Source organism: Stegodyphus dumicola, chromosome 3 (genome assembly GCF_044657685.1).
Source record: "Stegodyphus dumicola isolate Sdum_Otavi_A_Nest chromosome 3, ASM4465768v1".
Taxonomy (NCBI): Eukaryota; Metazoa; Arthropoda; class Arachnida; order Araneae; family Eresidae; genus Stegodyphus; species Stegodyphus dumicola.
In genome coordinates, this window is record NC_140770.1 from 275411132 (window position 1) to 275435182 (window position 24051).

The following is a 24051-nucleotide window of genomic DNA, read 5'->3' on the forward strand; positions in this document are numbered from 1 at the left end:
AGTATGGCATCACACTGCATGACCTGTCTGGTTGTGAGAGGGCATCATACCCCATATTTAACTCATTTTCCGTTTTAATATCAGAACTTGGGTTTTAAGATCCCTGAGCTATAGATGTCTACTAATAATCATGCATACATAAATTGACTTTTGAATGATACATCTCTTTCTCTGTTATAAATGCATATTCATAAATTTCATTAAAATCTGCCCATTAGTTTTTCAGAACTTCAATGTAATGTGTGCAGATTCTCTTAATTTTGCATACGAGTGTATAAGAGTTCAAACAAGCTTCACACTAGCACTTTTGTCACACTGAAGATGCAAACAATAGATTACAGAAAATCAGATTCAATTCATAAAGATCAATTATACTAATTGAAATTTTTTTCATTTACATTACATTATCATTTTAAGTGTACTTTTAATTTAATGAAATCATTTAAAATACACTTACCTCCTAATTACTTTACTAGCTCTGTCCATGAAAATTTCTTAGTTATGAATGAAAAAACTTAAAGATGCGTGTTTATGAGTGCAATACCTGTAAGGAGGGAAGAAATAAATATAAAGCATGCAGAAGAAAAACACACACATAGGGAAAAAATTTACCATTACGGAATAATTATTTCTTCATGAAGCCCTTCAATTTCAATTTCATAGGCATTAACAGAACTTTACACTTAATATTTTCCTATCAACCATTCTCAACAAATACATACTGTCACCAAACAGCATGATTAAGTGGTAATAATGGATCAATGTGATATCACAACATAATCGTAAGATTTTTGCCTTGATTTTATGTAATCCTGACCAATTAATTATACTACATACTAGTTCCCTATTTATTACCCAACAATCTCCTCCTCCAGACTTTCGCTGGTACGCATTTAACAAAATCTCTGCCAGCTTTCATGGTTAATGATAAAATACATAAACATAAAAAAACTGAGAAGTGATTCTGGTATAAAACTACTTGTGAAATTAATTTAATTTCCATATATTTTGAAATGCCCATCTACAGAATTTCAAGAAAGAAGATATTTTTTTAAGGAAAAATATGAAACTGGGCTTTTAACTTTATATCATTAAAGGAATATACACATAACTCGCTTAATACTAAGCATTATAATTTTGAGCACAAAATCTAAAATTCTTACTTAACAAAGAAAAGTCCAAAGGAAAGACTGAGTTAAAAGTTTTAATTACTTTTAATTAGTTTTTAACTTATTGGAAACTTCTTATGATGAATTTAAGCATACCTTTTACACTTTTCCTTTTTCTAAAGCCCCATTCAAAAGAGCAATACGCGATTGCACCGTTCACTTAATTTTAACAAACAACATGGCTGACGTACAACTGACTGCTCGCTGGACTGTCAGCGAAACAATCATGTTGATAGATATCTGCGGATGCGATATCGTCCAAAAAAATTAAATGGAACAGTACGAAATATGGAAATTTGTAAACAAGTACAAACAAGGTTATCCGATGCTGGGTATTCCAGAAATAATGTTCAAATTAAAACTAAAAACTCGCATAAAGTCTTCAACGAGACATGGGGACCCGGTACACCTTTTGAATGATTTTTTTTTTATTTAAAAACTTTCATCTACTTTTTTTTTAATATTATTAAATGGTTTTGTATGACAAGATGATTTTAAGCTGAAAGAAAATTTTTAGTCCACACTGTGAAAAAACAACGGCACCTAGAGACATGCAATTTTGAATAACTTGCGTTTCCACCCGAATATGGGCATCGGGAAGCCCAAATTAGGAATTTGTTATATTAACTATTTCATATTTTGTAAAACTTTCTGGAAATTTTTATTAACAAACTCAATTTCAAAGCGAACAATGGTGAAACTTCACGGGGGGGCTTCTTTAACTCCAGCGTGCGAGACTGTGTATTAGAAATTCTAAAGATATGCTCATTTACAATTTATTTTGCAATATTGCTGTTGAACTCAATTTGACAGTCAATTGCAAGGAACATGATATTTAATAAATAAAATAACACACAAAACATTTTTAAAAAAATGCCCAATTTCATCAGAAGGAGTATTAATGTTGTTTTGGAATTTTAGGTTGGTTCCCTACGTCGGTTCACTTTTAAAATTGTTGCCACTAAATATTAGAGCTCTGTATTATGGCAGAATCTGCATGAATGTATGTATGTTTCTCGCAATGTGATAATTATCAATTTCATATTTTGTAACTCTTCAACGAATATGTCATTAAAAAAACTAAATGATTTCAAAGCGAGCAATAGCAACACAGTACGAAAAAAATATCATCTCCGGCGCACGAGACTTTGTATCGAAAATTCTAAAGACATGCTCATTTTAAAATTATTTTGAGATACTGCTGAACTTAATTTTATGGTTTGAGAATGTAAAACATAATATTTAATAAATAAAGGTAACACACAAAACATTAAAATAACACCCCTTTGGACGTAATTTAAAATCTGAAACCTTTGTTTTTTTTAATACTTTTTTTGGCCAGTAATTTCTTTTTAATTTAAATTTTTTGAAAAGTTTAACAATTAAAATGTCATTCTTTTCCCACGGTTTTCAATGCTTTTTCCCAAATTTTATTGTTTTTATTGGAGAGTTCTTAATAACTTTAATGATCGATTTTGCATACAATGAATTAGTTTCTGAGAAAAAATAAAAACATATTTTTACGTAAAAACTTTGAAACAAATATGATCTCATTCACATTTCCACTTCAATCTTTTCAGTATTTTGCAAAACCCATCCTTGTTTTTATAAAGTACATAATTTCAAATAAGCTGTAAAAATATTAAATAATTTAGGCCATATCTATATAAGTTTTAAGATATTATATAAAAGGATTTATTGAAAAAATGAAAACTGATAAAACGCATTTTAAAGATTACAAACTGTCTAAATCGTCATTAAATCATTTCAAATATCTTAAAAATGTTATTACTGAATTTCAATACATACATATATATATAATAAAACCTAGTGCTATTCAATTGGTTAATATAAACATAAATTACACACTTTTATTTAAAATCTTCGTAAAACGGGTTCAAAACATTTTAATGTATGAATTAATTGTAATATATTTTTAAAACGTATATAATTAATGTAAATAATATTAATTTGTTGTTTTATTCCTTTTTCAAAAAGTCAGCAAAGTTTGAAATTTTAACAGCCAGAAAACATTTTACTTAAAAGCGTTCAGCAATATATATGATTTCTTTTCTTTTTTAACCATTTGGTCTCGTATATAAATTGCATTTTAAATTAATTTAGGTGTATTTTAGTTAATTAAAGAGTTAAACTGTGATGGCTTATGCCAAAAAAGATGTGAGCAAACGTTAGAAATCCGCCAATCAGATTCGTGTTTGTGATATCATTCACTGCTCGCAGTGGCTTACGGTTAAGGGATAGAAGACTATGTGCATCTATGTGAGTAGACCTGCGCATGCACAGAAAGTTTGTAGCTTTGAGGTCCGGATTATAGATCATTCCGGTTTACGGATGTCCAGATTAAAGCCTTAAGTATACACATAAAAAACGCTAACAAATGTTAGTTCTAAGAATTTTTTATTTTGAAGGCATAAACATTTTAATATCGTTTAAAATTTTGTAAAAAGCCAGTAAATAAAAACAATAAATTTGTGAAAAGGCATTCATTTAAGAATTTACTATGCTTTCACTGTCCATCATCCTGATTCACCGGTTTATATCATGTTATCCCAAGTGATCTCATCTCACGTAAACTACACTACAAAAATCTAATATTCTCAGTAATTATTCTACATTGATTTCAAGTTAAATTTTAATTTGGAATATAAGTTTAAATGCAAGTTATTTCAATTCGTATAAACAGCTTATTCAGAAATTATGTAAAACCACAGCGCTTTACTTCGCTTCTGCATTCTCATTAGAATTGATGATTTAACCCTCGATTTTGCCTTTTCTATATTTTCGCCTTTGGGGGGAGCGGTGTGATTACATCCTAATATACTTAATTACTGCGAATGGTCTTAGAGCATAAAACTGTACTATCTGACAAAAATTCTATGTAATTGTATGCCAGTATTGAAAGAAACAATCAATCTGATAAGAAATGCCAGCGACTTGTTTTGGAAATGAGACGTAAAAGGTTACCAGCGAGGATATTCCGTTTGGCATCAGTTGTATCATTATTGGCGACTTTATTGGTTGCGCCGGCAAAATGGAAAAGTATCAAAATAACTTTCTGGAAAAATATTTCACAGGAATTTTCGAAGTTAACTACTCTAAAATATTTAACATTCTGATCTTGTATTAAAACAGAAAACTTGTCTAAAAAATTCAACAAAATCCTTATCAATTAGTGTAATGCTGGTGATAACCTCTGCAGTAAAATCTCACAGGGAAAAGTTATTAAAATAATTTTTAAAAAAGAAAAATGAATAACCCATATTACAATTAACAGAAAAATTTTAACAATCTACCTAATTTTTATATTTGGGGGGAAAAGTATCCCCCCTCGGTTAGGTAAATTATCAGCATTCAAAGCAAAAACACCATTTCAAAACACAATAATGTTACATTAATTATACATTTCAATAGAAATCTATGGAAAATAGATGACTGATGTCTTGATTTATCTTTACAATTTAGCAATTACTTTTTAATGGATGATTTAATAATGTTTACATACTCCAGATTATGTACAATGACATACTATTGAGGATCAAAAACAATTCATAATATTGTGACATCCTTCGCTGTTGCAGTTATCCCACACATTTTCATTTTTTTATACATTTAATATGAAAATTCTGCTTTATTATGATGGTATGTACTGGTGATTTTTCTGTCATTTCACAAAAAACACCTTCTTTTGCATAAGATCTGGTTATTCCACAACCTAGTTAGTTGTGATTTAATTGCATATCATTTTCTATAACAAATGCTCGATTCCATCAACATTTCCTTGATTTAACAAACATCATTTTGAATACCTTCAAATGGTTTACAATTTTTCTTTAAAAACTGGAATGCTGAAGCTGAAACAATTATCCCCAGTGTATAAAATCATTTTAAAACATTTTAAGTATTTTATAAATTAAAAGTGCATGTAAAAAAAGTTTTGAAAATATAATAAAACTATAAAATCAGTAATATTTTCACTACTGAATGCAACAGAATTGAACACATAACAAGAGTTAAAAAACATTTCAAACAAAAGTTTTCATCAGAAAGCAAACTGCGATGATCTTAAGTCAATTTTTCTCTGTATTTAAAATTATATACAGACATATATAGTGAAAAGGAACCTTCCACAAATTAGATGTCGGCCAATTCAACCGGTATGGAGGTACTGACTATTACAATATTCAAAATCTTCTAAGTTTTTGTTGAAGAGTTGTTTGATTTCAACAAAGTGTTATTAGTTAAGAAAAGAAAATAAATAAAAAAATACAGCATGGCATTCATAAATTTCCGAGCGAGAGGAATCAGACATTTGCTTGAAAGGTTATCTAAACGTAACAGTGGTAACATTGTTGTTCTAAGGATAAGTAACATCCCGTTTTAAATTATAAATTGAAATTATTCAACAGATATCATACTACTTAAATAAAATAATAAAATTTTCAAAAATAAAAAAAAAATAATAATAATAATTTTACAAGGAACAGAATGTAGTTTTGGGATTTCGCTGGAATTCAAACAATTTTTGTTCATTTCGTTCAATTATGAGAGAAAAATCTAGAAATAATTCTTACAGCTTTAAAATTGGTTATCTAAAAACATGTTTTCAATTAAAAACACTTTTGAAAATGTTTATCTAGCTTTACACACACAATGTCAGTGTTATATTAGAAGAAAAAAAAAAATCTAGCATTTAAAAAATATTCAAAAGTAATTCTTGTGACATTTCATATTTTTCAGTTCATTGCATCTAGAACTGAAGTAAGAGGGAGAAGATCTGGGCTTCAGTGGATAGGTCCTACAAGACAGGAAAATTGTTTGGAGACTATCAGATCTTTCATATTTACTTTATACAAAATAATAAATATGGAAGCTTCATATCTCAAAGCATAGTTTTTTGGAAAAGTTAATTTTCATAAATGATGTTCTAGAAGAAATTTCTATATTTTCTGCAGCCCTGCACAGAAAAAAAAAGTTTCAATTAGAACCGACGGATTATTAAACTGGAAAATGTATATAATCAAATATTTAAAATCAAATAAAAGACTGCATTACTTAATTTAAGCAAAAACCCACAAGCATTATCTGCTTAATCTCCATCCCAGTTTTTACCATGAACACCATTAAGAGTTACAAAACAGTTTTACATCTCTCTTACTGTAACACGTAGAAGACATTTAAGCAAGAGAGAATTTTAGTGCTCCCGTGCTGCAAAAACATTGCCAAATATCTATGCCTCAGCCAGGATTTGAATTAATAATCAACAGATAAGCAATCGGCAAACATCTGTTAATCTTTCCATGATTATAGTCAATCCCTTCATAACAGGCACTTCTAAGCAACTTTCCGCTTCCTGGTTTGCCTCATAACCTTAGTAATGATAGTTACGGAAGGCAGTCGAGCTCTCCAGTTCTCCCGATTTCATTTCTGGTTATTCACAAAAAGTGTGCATATGAATCTTTAAATCAGCACCTATATAAGTCCTTTGGAACCTAATCTCAAATTATGTGGATAAAATAAGAGCTATCATGGTGATTATGACATTAAGTGCCTTTTTCAAAATAACAGACTACAGTGTCAGTTATATCAATACAGAATCCACCAAGTCCCCCTCCCAAAAAGCAAATGGTGAACAAGATGGATTTAGAAAGCTGGGATGAAAAATGAATCATATATAAACACAGCATATTGAGGGGAAGGCAACTGCATATACTGATGAGTATACAAAGAAACTTATAATGTTAATGTACAAAGAATCAACCCATAACATTCATTAGTTGGATACCCCTGACTGGTTTTATTGTCACGAAATGGTCACTAACTACACTACTTGAAGTTGCCAAACTGTATTTATTTAGAAATGCAGGTATGCATGCAAGCACAGTAGATGAACATAGATTTGATCTTCAGACCTTACATGAAGGATTTTTTTTTTTTTTTTTTTTTTTTTTTTCAATTTCTTTTTCCTAGTGCGGATTTGCACTTAGCACATTATAAGCTTTATAATGGTGCTTTGCTGCTATGAGAATGAATATATATTCTTTTATTTCAAAACTTTTGTTGCTCTAGTGTTAAGAAATTTTAAGAATTAGCTCCTCTTTTTATCTTTAGTTTAAATTTTCATATGATTGATTACTTCCATTTGAAATGTTTTTTGACTCTGTGCACTTCTAAATTATCATCATTAAATTTTTAACCTTTTTTGTGATTTTGTGGCTATTTTTTTTTTTTTTTTTTTTTTAAATCTTAAACTTGACTTTTCTAACTCTCCTCTCAAAATTTATGCATATTTTTATTTTTTTATGCACCGGGTTGCTTAGTTTGCATGTTCTGTTTTGTCTTCTGTCTACTCTAAATAATAACATTTTTAAAATTTGTTCACCTTTTCGGTGCTATAATTTTGCACTTTTTTACACTGCTTACTACGGCCTGTAGGAGTTGGACTGATAAAGACATAAATTACTTTAATTGTTTTTCTGCTATTATTTTTAAACTTTAACTTGTGTCTTCACTGGTCAGAAATAGATTTATTTATTTACTTCTTTCATCACACCAACCCACTGATGACGCAGCAGCGAAAGATGTAAATTTCTTATTTCAGTTTTGGTTCTAATACATTTTCTCCCTCTTTTTTTTTTTTTTTCCCTATTTGCACGTGTTTATTCCAAACTGAATATGGGATGAATTTTAAATGTATTACATATTTTGCACTTTTACCACCACATGTTGCTGCTATTGGCACACAACTGAATTAAGTTTTGAATTGCATTTTACAGTAAAAGTATATTTACTGGTAGGCCTTGGCGAAAATTGGCGGCACATGGATACATAGTTTGTGCAATTCTTTGACTTGTTATTTTGTGTTTCCGTCTTTGTGTAGCGGCGATTTGCCAAAAATCGCTGCTACACAAACACAAAATAATTGGCGGCACATGGATACATAGTTTGTGCAATTCTTTGACTTGTTATTTTGTGTTGCCGTCTTTGTGTAGCGGCGATTTGCCAAAAATCGCTGCTACACAAACACAAAATAACAAGTCAAAAAATTTAACAAACTCGGTATCCATGCACACATTTGCCCATTTAAAAAAAAATTTAGAGAATTGCACAAACTTGGCATTGCACACTTCCTTGACATTGTCCATGTACACATCAATATATTTTCACTTAAATAGTCAAAGAAACACCCAATTTTAGGTAAAAGTATATTTACGGAACATTCAACTACTCAGGTTTTACCATAAATGAAACAGCTTTGCAATAAACAAAACAACTTGGTGATAAATGAAACAGCAACTTCACGATAATACAAGGGTATCCATCAGTCTACTCTAACACATTTTATTTTGTATTTATTCTTTTTTGTATTAATATTGCTAGGTGTGTTTTGATAAATATTTAGTAAGTAAAATTTAAGTTTTAGAAAATGATTACTTTGACATTTTTTTTTCTTTTATTTATTAAAAATAAATTCTTAGTTTGCCAAAAAAAAAAAAAAGAATCAGGCCCAGCAGATGCTGTCAGACTGCACAGTCCAGCTCACATGCAATTCCGGTTCAAGACCACAATATCTGCAAATGTCAGTAGTTTCAATTTTGGAGGTTGAAACTATGCTGCACATGTATTATTTCTATTTAAATAAACAGTCATTTACCATATTATTATTTCTTTTAGCATTACATTAAATTGTAAAAGCAGTTTTGTACGATTTGATATAGATTTATTTGAAAGCCTGAAAATGCTCAAGAACTTTCCCCATAAAAATTAATAATTACAGTCAACACTCGATTAACCAGACTGGGGCAGAGTAGACTTTAAAGTACCCCTAGTATTATGGTGAAGTTGTTTGATTTATCCCAAGTTGTTGTTTCATTTATGGTAGCCTGAGTAGTTGAATGTTATGGAAACCCTATTGTGACATAATCAGGTGCATGATTCTGGGAAATTTTGAATCATGAGATGTTTTGTTAGCGTTTTTGTGGTGTGTGTTAAAAACGTTTAGATGGATTTGAATGGGTTTGCAGGAAGAAAGGTTCAGAGGGTCACTATGTGAAGCGTTCAATCAGAAAGAGTACCTGGTTTGAAAGTAATTTGAGTATGATTGATATTTTGATTTTTACGTGGCTCTGGGTGTACGAGGCTCTGGGTGTATGACGCGAACTCGAAAATCATGGTAAGTGAATATTTGCTTTTGGTAGTGCTTAAATGTATAACATGCTTTTCATTTTTTTATGTTATTTTATTGTTTGATTTAAAATGTATATTTTGAGATTATGTATTTTTTGTTTGCCTATATTGTAAAATTAGGTGTTCCTTTGACTTTTTAAGTGAAAATATATCAATGTGTACATGCAAGTTTGCAAATAGGTCGACGTGTACATGGATAAAGTTAAAAGAGTGCTCAATGCCATTTTTGTGCAACTTGGGGATTTTTCTTAAGTAAGTGGTGGTGTATTTAATTATGGCAAAGCACACTAGGGCTATCTGCCTAAGGGGAGGGATGCCTTCATGGAGGACTTTCTAAGGAAAACTAGCTCGTATACACGTTACACATGGGGAAAACCACGAAAACGCCCATGCAGCCAGCCCATTCGCAGAATTCGAACATCGGACCGAACTACCAGCGTTCTTTGTGTAGCGGCGATTTCTGGTGCAAAAATCGCCGCTTTGCAAGCCAAAATAACGAGTCAAAGAATTGCACAAAATCGGTATCCATGTACCGCCAAAAATCGCCGAGGGGTACCCTAAACTATACTTTTACCACCAGACTGTAGATTGTTCAGACCCTCTAAAAAAAAGTTATAGCCGTTTATTGTGAAATGATAGAAAAATTATTATCACAAATCATCAGAGCAAAATAAAATTTCTGGAGAAATACAAAAAAGAGCATATCATGTGGAGAACAGTGAGGACAGATAGCACATAGCTTCACAACATTTACGAATTCTTATTATCTGCAACAGTACATAATCTGGAAAATTTAAACATTTCTAAATCAACTGTTAAAAATAAATTGCTAAATGGCAAAAATAAATCAAGGATACAATTCTTAATCTTCTTTCCACATTGAATGTAATAATACAAGAGCAACCAAAAAAAATTACTTGTGTTTCAAGGACATACATTGAAATTATATAAAATATAAAAATTGTAGTAAGCTCGCCTAAAAGTTACCAGGAGCTGTTGCTCCAAAAAGTTCAACATGTTTTAAAAATTAATACATATGAAAATCAAACCATTAAACATGTAAAACATTAAAAAAACAGAATCAGATAAAAAAAAAAGTAAGCGGAAAATGGTAAATTAGCCCAATTCGACTTCCAAACTGGCTTTTCAAGGGAAATTTAATTTGTTTGAACGTCGAATCAAGCTAACCCCATTACGCGTTTCGCCGAAACAGACATTTGAAACTTTTTCGCTACAAAAATTTTTTAAATTTAGACAAAGTGTCTTGAAAAATTTTAATAGTCTCAATTCTCTGTTCCAATTTCCCGGCGCGTCCGCACAAAATGACACATTAAGGTGTTAAAATATGTTAAACTACACTGAAACATCTCAAATCTTGACTAAAATCAAAATCAAAATTAAAATAAAAATAAAAACAAAAATAAATAGCGGTCTGCTATTAGTCCTAAATATACAAAAAACATACGGGCTGGGCCTGCAAGCTTAAAGATTAACAATTTTATATATTTTAGAAATCTGTAATGAAAATCTGTAATTAAAATAAAAGAAAATTAAGATGATAACAAACTAAGTGGGTCTTGCTAAGACCTATACAGAAAGCCTGTAAGCATCACATATAAAGACATAATACGAGCAATTTTATGTTGTTATGTATTCAAATAACAAATCTGTTCAAAACAGATTGATACTTCAAAAATTTTCTGTTCTTACGCTATAAAATTCAAATCAGCATCAGCTTTTAAACAAAAGTCGGGGAAAGGGCAGAATCCCCCATTGCTTGGCCCGTTTTTAAGAATTGCACATACTCGGTATCTATGTACACATCGACCTATTTTCACTTAAAAAAAATCCCAGAATTGCACAAAAATGGCATTGCACACTCACTTGACTTTATCCATGTACACATCGACCTATTTTCACTTAAAAAGTCAAAGAAAATTGACAAAAATCCAATTCTTCTTACTCTTGTAAAAAGCACCAAACAAATAGGTGGGTGATTTTGCCCTTTACCACAGAAGTCTTTATGTTTTAATAGACTCATCGTGAATAACATTTTAACAATTGATTTATCATTAACTGATAAAATATATATAAAAATTACTGTTTTACTAACCAACGAATATAAAACAAAGCTCGATTTTATTCTATGAAAGAAACTGCCCAAGTACATCAATGTATTGCAAAACATATAGTAAATAAACTGATAGGGAATTTGGTAGCATTTAAAACTTTATCTTCCGTTAACAAATTATTAATTATAATCCGTTAACAAATAGTATCATTAAAAATTACAGCACTTCAAACTGAAATAAAAATCTGAATAAATGAGATTTAATTTACTTGAATTAAGAAAAAAAGTTCAACTCATCACATAAAAATATGATGATTCATAATAACTCATCACAAGAAAGTTAAAATATGCTCAAAAGCTACATGGCAATTTGAAAATTAAAATAATTTATATCTAAGACTAGTTAACTGCCCATTTCTCAAACAAAATATAGTGCTATTTTTATTAAAATCAATATTTTCCAATCATTAATAATATATTTCAATACAAAATTAAACATATTCATTGAAAATTGGAAAATTTCTGATTTATCACTCAACATACAACAAATGACTTCAAGAACATTCCTAAGATACTTCTCAATTACTTACTTTCAAAAAAAATATGCATAAATAAAAAAACAGTTCAATTAAAAAGTGTTAAAGAGCAAAATGTAAACATTTTATTATCACGAAAAAAGTAGAATATTTTGAATAAAATCTGTAACATTTAAACACAGTTAAAACCAAAACCTCACTTTCTCTTAATTTTGAATTAAAAACAATTATAAAAAATGGCAAACTTAAAATTAAAAATTATTTAAAACACCAACACTATCCACAATAAGTTATTAGAAACAGGAAACAAAACCTGAAACTACAAATATAAGCATGATAAAAAAAAAAAATAAATAAAAAAAAACTGATAGGACTTCTGCAGTACTTTTTTAACGAAAACGATAGCAAATCACATTAAATCTTATAAAACAAGAGAAACGCGTTCAAAATGTGTCGGAGTGTAATCAATCTAGAACAATATATAATTAAGTAAGCGATGCGTAAAATTAAATATTTAATCAGATTTTAATAATGTCGCCCTCTTATTCAAAACAGGAAAAAAATATGAAAGCAATTTTTTTCACTCTGAAACGTCAAAGAAATAAAAAAATATGTGAACGTTTTGCTATAAAGTAGTATTAAGTTCACTAATATTCCAGGTTAAAAATAGCCAAGTTCCCACTATCTATTAATACACATTTTACACAAAAAAAAAACTTCTTTCTTTTATAATAATACAATAATGAGACCCATTTTATTAAGATCATATTGAAAAATAATGTCAAAACAAAATGAGAAAAAATAGATTACTATTAAAGCAGAACCTTCATCTGTGTTCATGAGATGACAATCCCAAACAGAACAAGTAAACAAAAACGCACTGCCAAATTAAAAAACTTAAAAATTCTTCCCACTTGGATTAAAGATCTTTCGCATCACAGTTTAGTTCCTACTCTAAACTGTACATTAAATCTGTAGACCTTCTTAGGAAAGACAGCAACTACATTTCAATATAAAAACGCAGATGACACTAAACAATAACCATAGAATGAAAATACTTCAAGCAAGAAAAATAATGGAGATGTGTGTTTTCAAAAGCATAAGTGGATGATTAGACACAGAGTTTGATCTAAATAAATGCGCATGCGTTAACTTTGGTAACTTTTGACGGTTTTCTTTCTTCCTTGCGTATGAGAGGCTAGACAGTTGGAGCAAGAGTAGATACTAACGAAAAAGCGGACAGTAAACTTGGTTAACACTTCTCTAGTGTTGCTAATATTGGCTGACAGAAAAAAAAAAGATCAGAAAATAAAGTGCTCTGCAAAAAAATTTCTCCTGGAGGCAAGAAGGACAGACAGAGACAGACAAAGTAGACAGATGTCTTGTTTTGCACCCGCTAAGTCTTTCTGCACCGATTGGCGAAAAATTAGGCATAGATGTGAAGAATAGGCGGCAATTTCGTATTTGAGGAGAGTAAAAAGGAACTTTGCACATTTTGTACGAGTTCAAAAGGCCAGGAAATAAAGATGAGACAAAATAAAATTTAAAATAAATGGCCCAAAAATAATAGAGGGGAAAAAAAAAAGGGCCTATAGAAAGAAAAGGAAAAGAAGAAGAAAATATCCTAAAATACGATTGTGTCCATGATTGTAGTTAAAAGGAAAAGAATCTGTCTTCATTTACAATAAATAGTGTCTCACAGGTGTGTGTGTGTGTGTGGTGAGTGTGTTTGGTAATGGTGAATAGATGTGTTACTGGGGGGGGGGGGAATATTGACGATGTTAAAGTGCTTCGTATCAAGGTATTTAGCATAGAATACAAAGTAATATGTATGCTTGCATTCTGAGATATCAACAAAAGTCATCAATCAAAAGTATATATTAATTTAACTAAAGTAACTTATGCTATTTTCGTTTCCAACATTTTCATACATTTTTCAAAAAACAGCAGCAGACAAACAACATAGAACCATATACAATACAAGACCACAACCGCACACACACACAAATATATATATATATATATAGATATATGAGTATATGTATTAAAAACACAAATTAAACATAGTATTTATTAATTTAACTATCATAATTTATTACAAGATTAATCATTTTACTATCATAATTTATTACTAGTTAATTAATGCACAATAGTAACACAATGAGGCATACCGTTATTTATATAAGCTCATAGTTCTAAGAATTTATTTAAGGCAGTGAGGAATAAACCATCCCTTACTTATGGACATTTAACAGATAGCAAGGAACAGTATGAGAAAAAATCGGTGAGGTATAATATTATTTAAAGGCGAAAATATATTTAAGCGATCTAAAAAAAAGAGAATCCAGAAGATCCGAGAGGGAAATAGCGCGATGCCCCAATTTTCCCTCTCAAGAGATTCCTCAAAGCAAGATAAGGGGGGCTTTGTACGTGGTGACAGACGTGAACTGATAATGTTGGCGTCTGTTTGGAAATGATTCACAAAGAAAGCCACAAGCAATGATTAATTTCAAGTATTTTTTAATTCTAAAAACTGATGAAAAATTTTAATTTATTGATTTAAAGGCACTTATTTATAGAAATTTAATTTACTTTAGATGAAAGAAAAGTACTTATCTTAAAATTCCAGGCTTTCGTAGTACATCCTCACATTGTCCGCTGTTTATTCTCGGCAACATCGGAGCGAAAATTCTTTGAAAAGATATAGGTTTTGTAGAAAAAACACTATTTCAAAGTAATTTAATTGATAATCACCAAGGGGAAAGGAATTGTTTTCACTTTTTTACGGAGCGCTGCGAACGTGCAGCCGCTTGCCTCGGTGATCGCAGCGCCCCGGAGGCAAGAAGGTAAAGGCATAATGACCTGTTTCTCCTTTAAGGGTATGGATATTTTATTATGCTAACGGAAATATCCCAGGTTGCGAGAACTATTTTTGGGGCCCATCAGCGGCCGAGCCGTAAAGTCACTGAACACTGGTAGTTCGGACAGAGGTTCGAATCCCGCGAACGGGCTGGCTGCATGGGCGTTTTCGTGGTTTTTCCCATGTGTAAGTGTATACGAGCTAGTTTCCCTTAGACAGTCCTCCAAGAAGCCATCCCTCCCCTTAGGCAGATAGCCCTAGTGTGCTTTGCCATAGTTAAATAAACCAAACCAAACCAGCGAGATCTATTTTGAACGAGAACGCAGGTAAACTGCTAAAATGGCTTGAAATCTCAACAATAATAGTAACGTAAATGCCTCTCGGAGGCAAATGCTATAGTTAAAAGTACACATTGAAAGAACTTTCAGTTCAAATAAAGCATCCAGTAAAAGCTTAAATATCCAGTAAAGGCATCCAGACAATCTTCAAATAAAGCAAGTATCCAATAAAGAAGTCGATCTCTATTGATGTTTATGGAGTATCCCTTTTTTTTAATGGCGAGTACTTGCCTAATGCCACTCCTAAGGCTAGAAGTGGCGGCCATTTTATTGCGGAGGCACCTAATAGACGGCTCCGCTATTTTCTATGAAGTGGAAGACATATATATCCATGCCTTCTTCAAAATTCGTACCCGGGCCCTTTGGTATCGTAGTCAGGCTCCTAGTTTGGGCCGCCTTATGGGGTGCCTTTGATAAGTACACAATAACATCAATAGATTGACTTATATCTAAAATTATTGTCAAACTTCAAACTGGTCATCTCAGAGCATTGAAAATTGACAGAAAGGATAGGAAAAACTACAGGAACTGTGATAACTGTCAGGACACAGAACTGACAACTACACACATTTTTGATTATTCGACCATCCTTGCTGAATTGCTAAAATTTGGGGTTTTTTAAATTTAAGAGACAGAATCTCTATCCTGATAATATTTTGTAGATTGCTAGGGCTGTCATCTAGCCCTATTTGAATAAACCGTGGCAGTGTTTGAATAGGCTTTAACACGACAACAAAAACACTAGACGCTTGGTTTTCATTCATCCCATATTCTGCATATGCTTCTCAGTAGTTTCATTCAGTGATCTTAATGTGAAACTTGGATTTCATTCAGTGCCTCAAAGAAGCCAGCACCACCAAAGTTTCTCCTGGAAGATCCCCAAATCATTCATAAAAAAATTATTTTCTGTTCTATAACTTAGCCTTTTATTTTATGCTATATTTACATCGTCTCATATCAGCAAAAGATAACTAAATGTTCTTGCTGCGGACGAACTGGCGTCAGCATCCAAGCGGCTAATTTAACTGCAGTTTCAAAGTTGTAAGGTATGTTTTCGTAGAGCGAATTCGCCATTTTGTGACTCATGTTATACGATTGACACTACAGAACATGCAGTTATTCACTGCACAAAGTACGATAGCGCCAGAAACATTATGCTCAAGATGAAAACCAGCAATATTGACCTCTTAGCTGATCTTTTAAATCATTGTAATAAGAAACCTTGGAGATATTATTTTTTAGGCAAATTTGTCATCAAATACATCTTAAAGAATTCTGAAGCACTTTTAGTGTAAGGGTTTGGTTTTCGGAACGACGTTCCCCCCTGAACTGGAGGGAATGCGTCCTTATGGTTTAATTTGTAAATAACTTTATTTTGAGTTGGAGCATAAGGCGCCAAAGGGAAGCCAAACTTCAGGAAGAAGAAGAAGGTATGTTTTTAGCCTTTCCTTAAATTTTGTAAAATAATTTATTATTGCAATATATACAATTTTTCATTTTATTTTTAAAATAAAGATGTCTGTGAGGTTTTAAACCCCTGAAATTGCGTTTAAAGTACGATTATTGTATTTAGAATGTAGTTCTGGTTTCACGTTATACAACAAATGAAAACGTAATTCTTACAAGAAATTCTTATTGCTATTACTATAGCTACGGATTTAATCAATATTTAATGATTTAATGGGAAGTTCTATAAATACTAATCTCTTCTCTTTTGTGTTATAATATGCCAGAGCTTATGTTTACCGTTATAAATTCATACATTAAAGCTAATCAATCTGTTCAAAAAATACATTAGATATGCGAAATTATTCCTGTATTATTTCTTCATACATGGGCACGTAGAAATTTGTAGTATTTCTGGCATATATGTATAATATTTGAAGTCTGCAGTAGTTTTTAAAATACATGAAATTTTAACTTTGATATCTGTGAAAGCAAATTGAAATCTGTGTTATATTTTATTATCTATTTAATAGATAGATACTTATTACTATTTATTATTAACTTAATGGAGAGATATTTTTTTGGTCTAATAGAGTAATCTTGGAAATATTTTAAGAAATGTATAATGGATTTTTTTTGCTAAGTACGTTTTTTCTTAACATTAAGCTTTATTTATTCTGTGTTGAATATTTCCAGGGTATTATAAAACAAAACCAAACATGATATTAAAAACATATTTCCCTAGAAATTTTAAGGAAGACAATTATTCATTTTCTTAAATATTTGTTTTTATATATTATGTAATGAATGTAAAATTTTGTATAACTTTTGGTTTTATGGTTGCACATTTGGGTACTATTCCGTTTTGAGGACTGTAAAAAATTGCAGCGAAAATGTATGCACAAAAGCGCCAAATCTAGCAAACGCGCCCCAAATCTAGCGTACGCGCTGATTTCTAATTGCATAAGTTTAGATAGTTCTATATTTCTTGAGACGCCATTGAAATACTACTTTAATTTTTAAATCCTTTTTTGATATCCTATGGATTTAACAATCTGGGAATTGCCCATGAGGAAAAAGGCTGCAATAGAATTTTTTCAAAGAAAACGCCTCATCCATGATAAAAAATTATGTTTGAAGAACCAACGAGATGAAATTATGCTTTAGCGATAACGCGGTAGAGAAATAGCGATTCAGGAATCCATTCAGTTATGTTTAGCCTTTTTTTATATATAAATTATAATAATGATCTGAAATAGTTATTGACTCTTATGCTTCCATTCAGTTATATTTATCCTTTTTTATATAAATTACAATAATAAAAAAGTATTATATGAAATTAACCTTTCATCTAAATTAAAATAATAATCTAGGATAGTTATTTACTATTATACTTCCTTTGTGTTAGGGTTGCCGCAGTTATTTTTGGCAGCTCTGGCATCAACAATAGTTTGGTGATTTTTTTACGGTCCTCAAAACGGAATAGTACCCAAATTTGAAACCAATTAAAAACAAATATTTAGCTCATGAGAATTGTGTATGCAATAAAATTTGTCGAAATATATATTTAAATGGTCACAGAATTATTATTTATTTATTTATTTATTTTATAATTCACAATTATGTCAAAACTCACCAATGCAGTGACTCCATTTTGATTTCTACAATATTTCTTTAATACATGGTCTTCAATTAACCTATCTCCTAAATCATGCACTACCAAACATTTCACAACTCACTTTACATTTTCATTGCTATCTCTTTTACAGTTTCCAATGGAATCATTTTCAATACATCATATACATGTGTTTCTCTCTATATAATTTATGTATTTAATCATATGAATATTTCTTTTATTGATATTTTATTTAAGAAATTGATATGATTTTAAAAAAGGACAACATTTATACTTTTAACAAAATCATTTAAAGAATGTATGGTGGTTGAAATGTCACATTCATTTCATTGTTACATCCTGGGGAATAGCTAGAGCGGAAGATATCGGTCTCTGGGTGCAGCATCCAGGGGAGCCAAACTGATGTTACGCAGTTTTAGAATTAAATATTTTCCATTCTTTGCAAACAGGAAGGGATGCGAAATCTTCAACTGTCCCTGGGCCCTGAAAACCTTACCTACAACTTACTTACTGGTTACATATTCAACTTTAAGATTTTCTCCTGGCAGAATATTCTAATTCTTCCTCTTTTAAAATGTGCTGCTCAAGAAAATAAGCAGCATTAGATCTCATACTGTCTTCTGGACTAGTTGTAGAATATTTTAGCTGTGCATATTATTGAGCAATTATGATTTTACTGATAAAATTTTCATGTTGAATCATTTCCGTAAGTTTCTTCAGAATGTCAGGTATGAGCCAACATGTCAGACTTTCAGTTATTAGTATCATATTCTGAAACACAAGGGCAGAAGATAACCATATAGAATAGGTCCTTAAATAAAAGTTAGTTTTTCTATATAAAATAACCGTAGCTGCTTCATTACTTTAAACCATTCTGTCTCATTAAAGATTTTATACCAATGCTGTTCTTTTGCAAAGTGGGGATCTGCATTATAAGTGGATGTATACATGATATTCACACATGTAATATGACACTTGATTAAGACACAATAACACGCGAATAAATACTAATTCAGAAGTCAAACAACAAAAATGTGTGCCTCTTAGTGTGCACACACTAAAAGGCACACTCTTGTTTTAGGAAATTATAAAAATTCTTTTGTCATTCCCTTATTTCCAACAATTAGCTTAAAGTTGCACATATTTTGCAGAAATTTAACTTTCGGGTTGTTTATTTTCCCATCAATAAAATTCCGAGTTCCATACTCAAGGACCCCATTCAGGATATGAATTCCTGGGGTATTTATAGGATTCCTTGCCAGTGTGGTTTAATTTACATTGGCCAAACTAAGAGAGCCTTAAAATTTCGCGTCAAGGAGCATGAGGCATATGTTAGAAAAAAGGAAACACAGAAGTCTTATGTTGCTCAACATTGTTGGTCCGAAAATCACACTTTCAATTTTTCTGCTGCCAGAATTATTCAAAAAACATCTTCCATTGGAGAACTGGATTTTCTAGAGGCATTTCACATTTAAAAAAATCTTTCTGTTCTAGTTAACAATCCTAATTCCAATTCATGTTTGCCTTCGGCCTTTAAAGAAATTATATTTTAGTTCTGGTTTCATCAACAGATGGCGCCACTTGCTTATTCTTGCCCAGGCTTTCTTATCTTATCTAATCATTATTTCCTATCTTGTTCATTTGCGGTTTTGCAGCTGAGGATGGTGGTTCGGTAAAACCATCGAAACTAGTCCTGTGAAAATTTTGAAAATTAACGCTGATTTTTGTTGTTTGACTTCTGAATTATTATTTTTTCGGCGTTTTATTATGTCTTAATTATTTAATTTATCTCTATTTTAAATAATATCCTGTATATCATTTATTTAAAATCTTTTAAAAGGCCATTTCTTATGGTATCAATACATTAAGTGGTATCAGAGACCCAATGGTAGATTATCACTGTTTTTGGCTACCCGCATACAACCACACGTTAATGAGCATAGATCAGTAGAAGTTCAGTGTATTTTTGTAGCAGATTATTATTCTTAACCAGTAAATAAATAAAAAATTTCCTATAATCATGTTTTCTTTTTAACTAATATTTTATCTTGTATTTAATTTCTTAATTTCCACTTATGTTTTTTTAATGTGTGTTTTATGTAAACATATTTTCACTTCCTCTTTCACCTAAGAATTTTAATTCTGTCATTTAATGATATGGACTCTGAGATTATGAATGTACATAACTTGATAAAAATTTTAGCATCTCATTTGTCTGTTAATTAACTCCCCTAACTTTGGCTTTTTCAGGAAATGGCATAAAAAATGTGTACTCACCAGGTCTGTCGCAAAAACGGCAAGTATTTTGACTGAAACTACTTCAAGAGCGGGCCTCCATTACCATGTGGATATAATTAAGCTAATTCTCCCCTCCGTTGAATTTAGCATGTAAAATTAGTTTTTATCCCTTCGTCACAGGACTGGTTGCTAAAATAGTATTTTATCTCCTATTTGCCTACTTTATAATTTTCATACTAACACGTATACTGTATGTTACTCGTACCTTAATCAAGATATGTGCCGAATACAGAAAGTTAGTCAATATACCAGTAAGAGAAACTACGTAAAATGCTTTAAATTTCCAAGCATCTTTAAGACATTGCTTCGATAATGGTGAAAAATTAATCTTGCATTTTTATCGTTATTTTCTGAGAAAATACTTTTTAATATACAAAGGGAATTTGTGAGAATTTTTTTCTCTCGTGTTCCAATTTTTCAAATGCAAATTATTCGCAACTTTTTTTAATATTATGCTTATATTTAATTTTCAAATATTTTAAGTTTATTCCAGTTTAATATATTAGATTTTTAATAATTCTTTAGATTCCATCATATATTTATTAGTAGTCAGTTATTTATGACACCGTTTTGACTTGTGAGAAATAAATATTGTAATCGCAAAAAATTTCGATTTTTCATGTTTCAAAGGGTATTTCCATTTTGATTAGTTCCATCATGACGTTTACACGTACGTATGTCACATAACTTCACCATAAAATGCTGAAATTTTATATTTAGGACATGACTAGTTTTAGCGCGACTGTATGTCCGTACGTACGTATGTATGCATGTATATCGCATAAGTCAAAAACTGTTAACCGTAAAGTGTTGAAAGTTTCTGTATGGGATTGGTATAGCATCTAATTGTCATCTCCCTTTTTATTTGCAATCGGCAGGGCCAAAGGGCCATTTTGAAATGAAAGAACATGTCTCATTTTCAAACGAAATAGGTTTAAATGAAGTTTAGCAAAAATTGTGTTTAATTTAGGCGTATAAGGAAGTCATGTGGTGTCCGCAACAGATTTCTTAAGATGTTTAAAATATATATATATGGTTTGAATATCAAACGATCTCAAATATATGAGCTTTATTTGTTTGTAAATATTTTACAAGAAAGATAAGACGTAATCTAAATAGCATGCCTTGAAGGAGAAACACATTAAATACACTTTTTTAAAGAAAAATTTAAAGAGCTTTTTAGCATTTAAAAAGCATCAAATATATATATATATATACATTTGTATGAGTGGTATATATATATATACCCACTCTGTTACTCGGCTCGGTGAGCTCAGTTTTTTTATTCTTATATGTTGGTAAATTGTGTGTTTTTGCTTTAAAATTGATTAAATTATGTTGTTCTTATCTTCCGGTTAAGGTTTTTATGCCTTTAGTTAGTCTGCACACAATCATTATAGAATTATCAACAATTTAAAGGTTGCTTTCGTGCGGCTAAGCATATTTTTTTTTTTTTTACCATAGCAGCCATATTTGTTTAAACTTAGCAGAATAATGATTAATTCTTTCTGCACCTTCAGTGTCTTTGTGCCGAGTGGAACCAAATAGAAACCTTTAGATTAATGCACCAAAAAATCTGCCTTCTTGGCCTGCTTGCCGAATTGCTTGTTTTTGCAGAGAAGTAATTTTAATTGTAAAATTTTTTTAACTGTATTTGGTGTTTTATGTTCTATATCTTTAAATTTTTAATGAATATTTTTTGAGTTTTTATGTATTTTTGCCTTGCCGCTAAGGGAGAACTCAATTATTTGAATGAGAAATATATCTCTATTGAAATTCGGGGAAATAAGTTTAAATGAAATGCAGGAAAAAATGCGTATAATTCAATATTCCGTACATATATCTGTAGTGAAATTTGAAGAAATAAGTTTAAACGAAATGCAGGAAAAATTGCGCATAATTTAATATTCCGTACAAGAAAGTCGTATGGTGTACACATAAGCTTTTTTCATGATATCACTGCATGGTTCCCTCATGTAGTTGTTCCAGCCAACAACTGCCGTATGCCCCATTTTTAATTACTTGTTGCACCATCACAATGAAGGGTGTTCTTCTTTGCAACGATACATCAATCACAATGGAATGAGAAACGATAGTCTCGATCCATTAAACCACAAAATATATCTTGTTCCGCTAAATGCCCACGTGAAGACCCTTCTTTTTTTTTTTTACAATTTCTGACAGTGCATCTCCAAAAATTCTGTTCTGCAATGTGCAAATGCATCTTATGCCCATTTTCACAAATTCTTTCCCGGGGAAAATGCCTTTCTTGGGGAAAAGCTTTTGTACCTTTTTTCTATCGATAGCAGATTGAAATTAGTAAGCATTTTTATGAAGAAAAATTGTACAAATGGAATTCATATGCATATGCGTAAATCATGTGCATATGAATGATTGAATACGGTGAAAATTGTGCGCAGTCCTCTACGAGATTGGCTACTTGCACCACGATCGCCATTAATACGCACAAGACAATCGGAACACTATAAAAGAACAATACCAAGAAAACATACTTTAGCAATTTAAAACACTAATTTGAATTGTTAAATAAGGATTAACATTAAAAAATAAAATACTTGCAACCTTCTTTAAATCTTTCGGTAATTTTTTGCTCACTCTTCTCCTGAAGTACATAGCAATCTGTTCTTGCTTTAAAAAAAAAAAAAAAAAAAAAAAAAAAAAAATGAGTGAATTGCAGAGACTCTGCTTTGTGCAAACTTTGGCAAAGGTGGCTGTCTAGGAAATGCATTTCTTCTCTGTTCCCTTTAGTTTCAGTTAAATTCTGTATTCCTATTAAAATTTTAGCATATTTTCTTCTATTGCTGTCAAAGTCCACAAACTCGTATTTAAATTAAGACAAAAAATATCACGATTTGTTTATAAAAACTCTTGGAGCTTGAATGCAACGTAAAAGAATGCATGCGAAAATAAAATAGCGGCAATGCTCGACTGAAGGATTGTTATGAGCATGGTTTTCAGAAGAATGCTTATGCACATGATTGCCAGAGTTTGACACATACAAAAAATTTGGGGTTTTTTGGCTAAGGTGCTTGCGTTAATAGGTGTTTATGCCTATTAACCTTTATTATTGAACCTTTTTGATAAATATGAGCATTCTATTCATGATTTTATCAATACAGGAGTGTAAAAAAATCATAAAATAAATTTAGCTGAAGAATTTAGTATATCTAATTAAATATTATATATTTCATATCAGAATGTGAACAATGCAGTAACCAGAATTAAATATTCAATTTAGAGTTGTTTTGAAATGGCATTGCCAAGCAAGGGCTTTTCGTATTTCAAGAACCGGCAGCTATGAATTTAATATAAATTTGATTTCTTATTTTATTTTATGAAATTTAGTTAAGTAATTTATTTAAAGTAAACATAATAGAAACATATTTAAAATTACTATAATCCATGCATACAACATTTACAGAAATATATTCAAAATGCAACTTTTTGGTGGTCTGTAGATGGTTTCTTTTC

General features: G+C 30.8%; 1 protein-coding gene across 2 annotated transcripts in view; it reads right to left on the minus strand.

The window, feature by feature from the left end:
- LOC118183065 (uncharacterized) overlaps nucleotides 1-13239 on the minus strand; it is a 53153-nt gene extending 39914 nt beyond the window's left edge. The window contains exons 1-2 of one of the 2 annotated variants that reach the window (XM_085814183.1): nucleotides 12806-13239; nucleotides 458-544 (exon numbers count right to left, since the gene is read on the minus strand). In XM_085814183.1, the coding sequence (XP_085670309.1) occupies nucleotides 458-486 (29 nt within the window). In that variant the 5' untranslated portion in view covers nucleotides 487-544; nucleotides 12806-13239. Of the gene's footprint in view, nucleotides 1-457; nucleotides 545-12791 lie in introns of both variants that reach the window. The other variant, XM_085814181.1, reaches the window with a different exon arrangement.
- Nucleotides 13240-24051: the final 10812 nt, after the last annotated feature.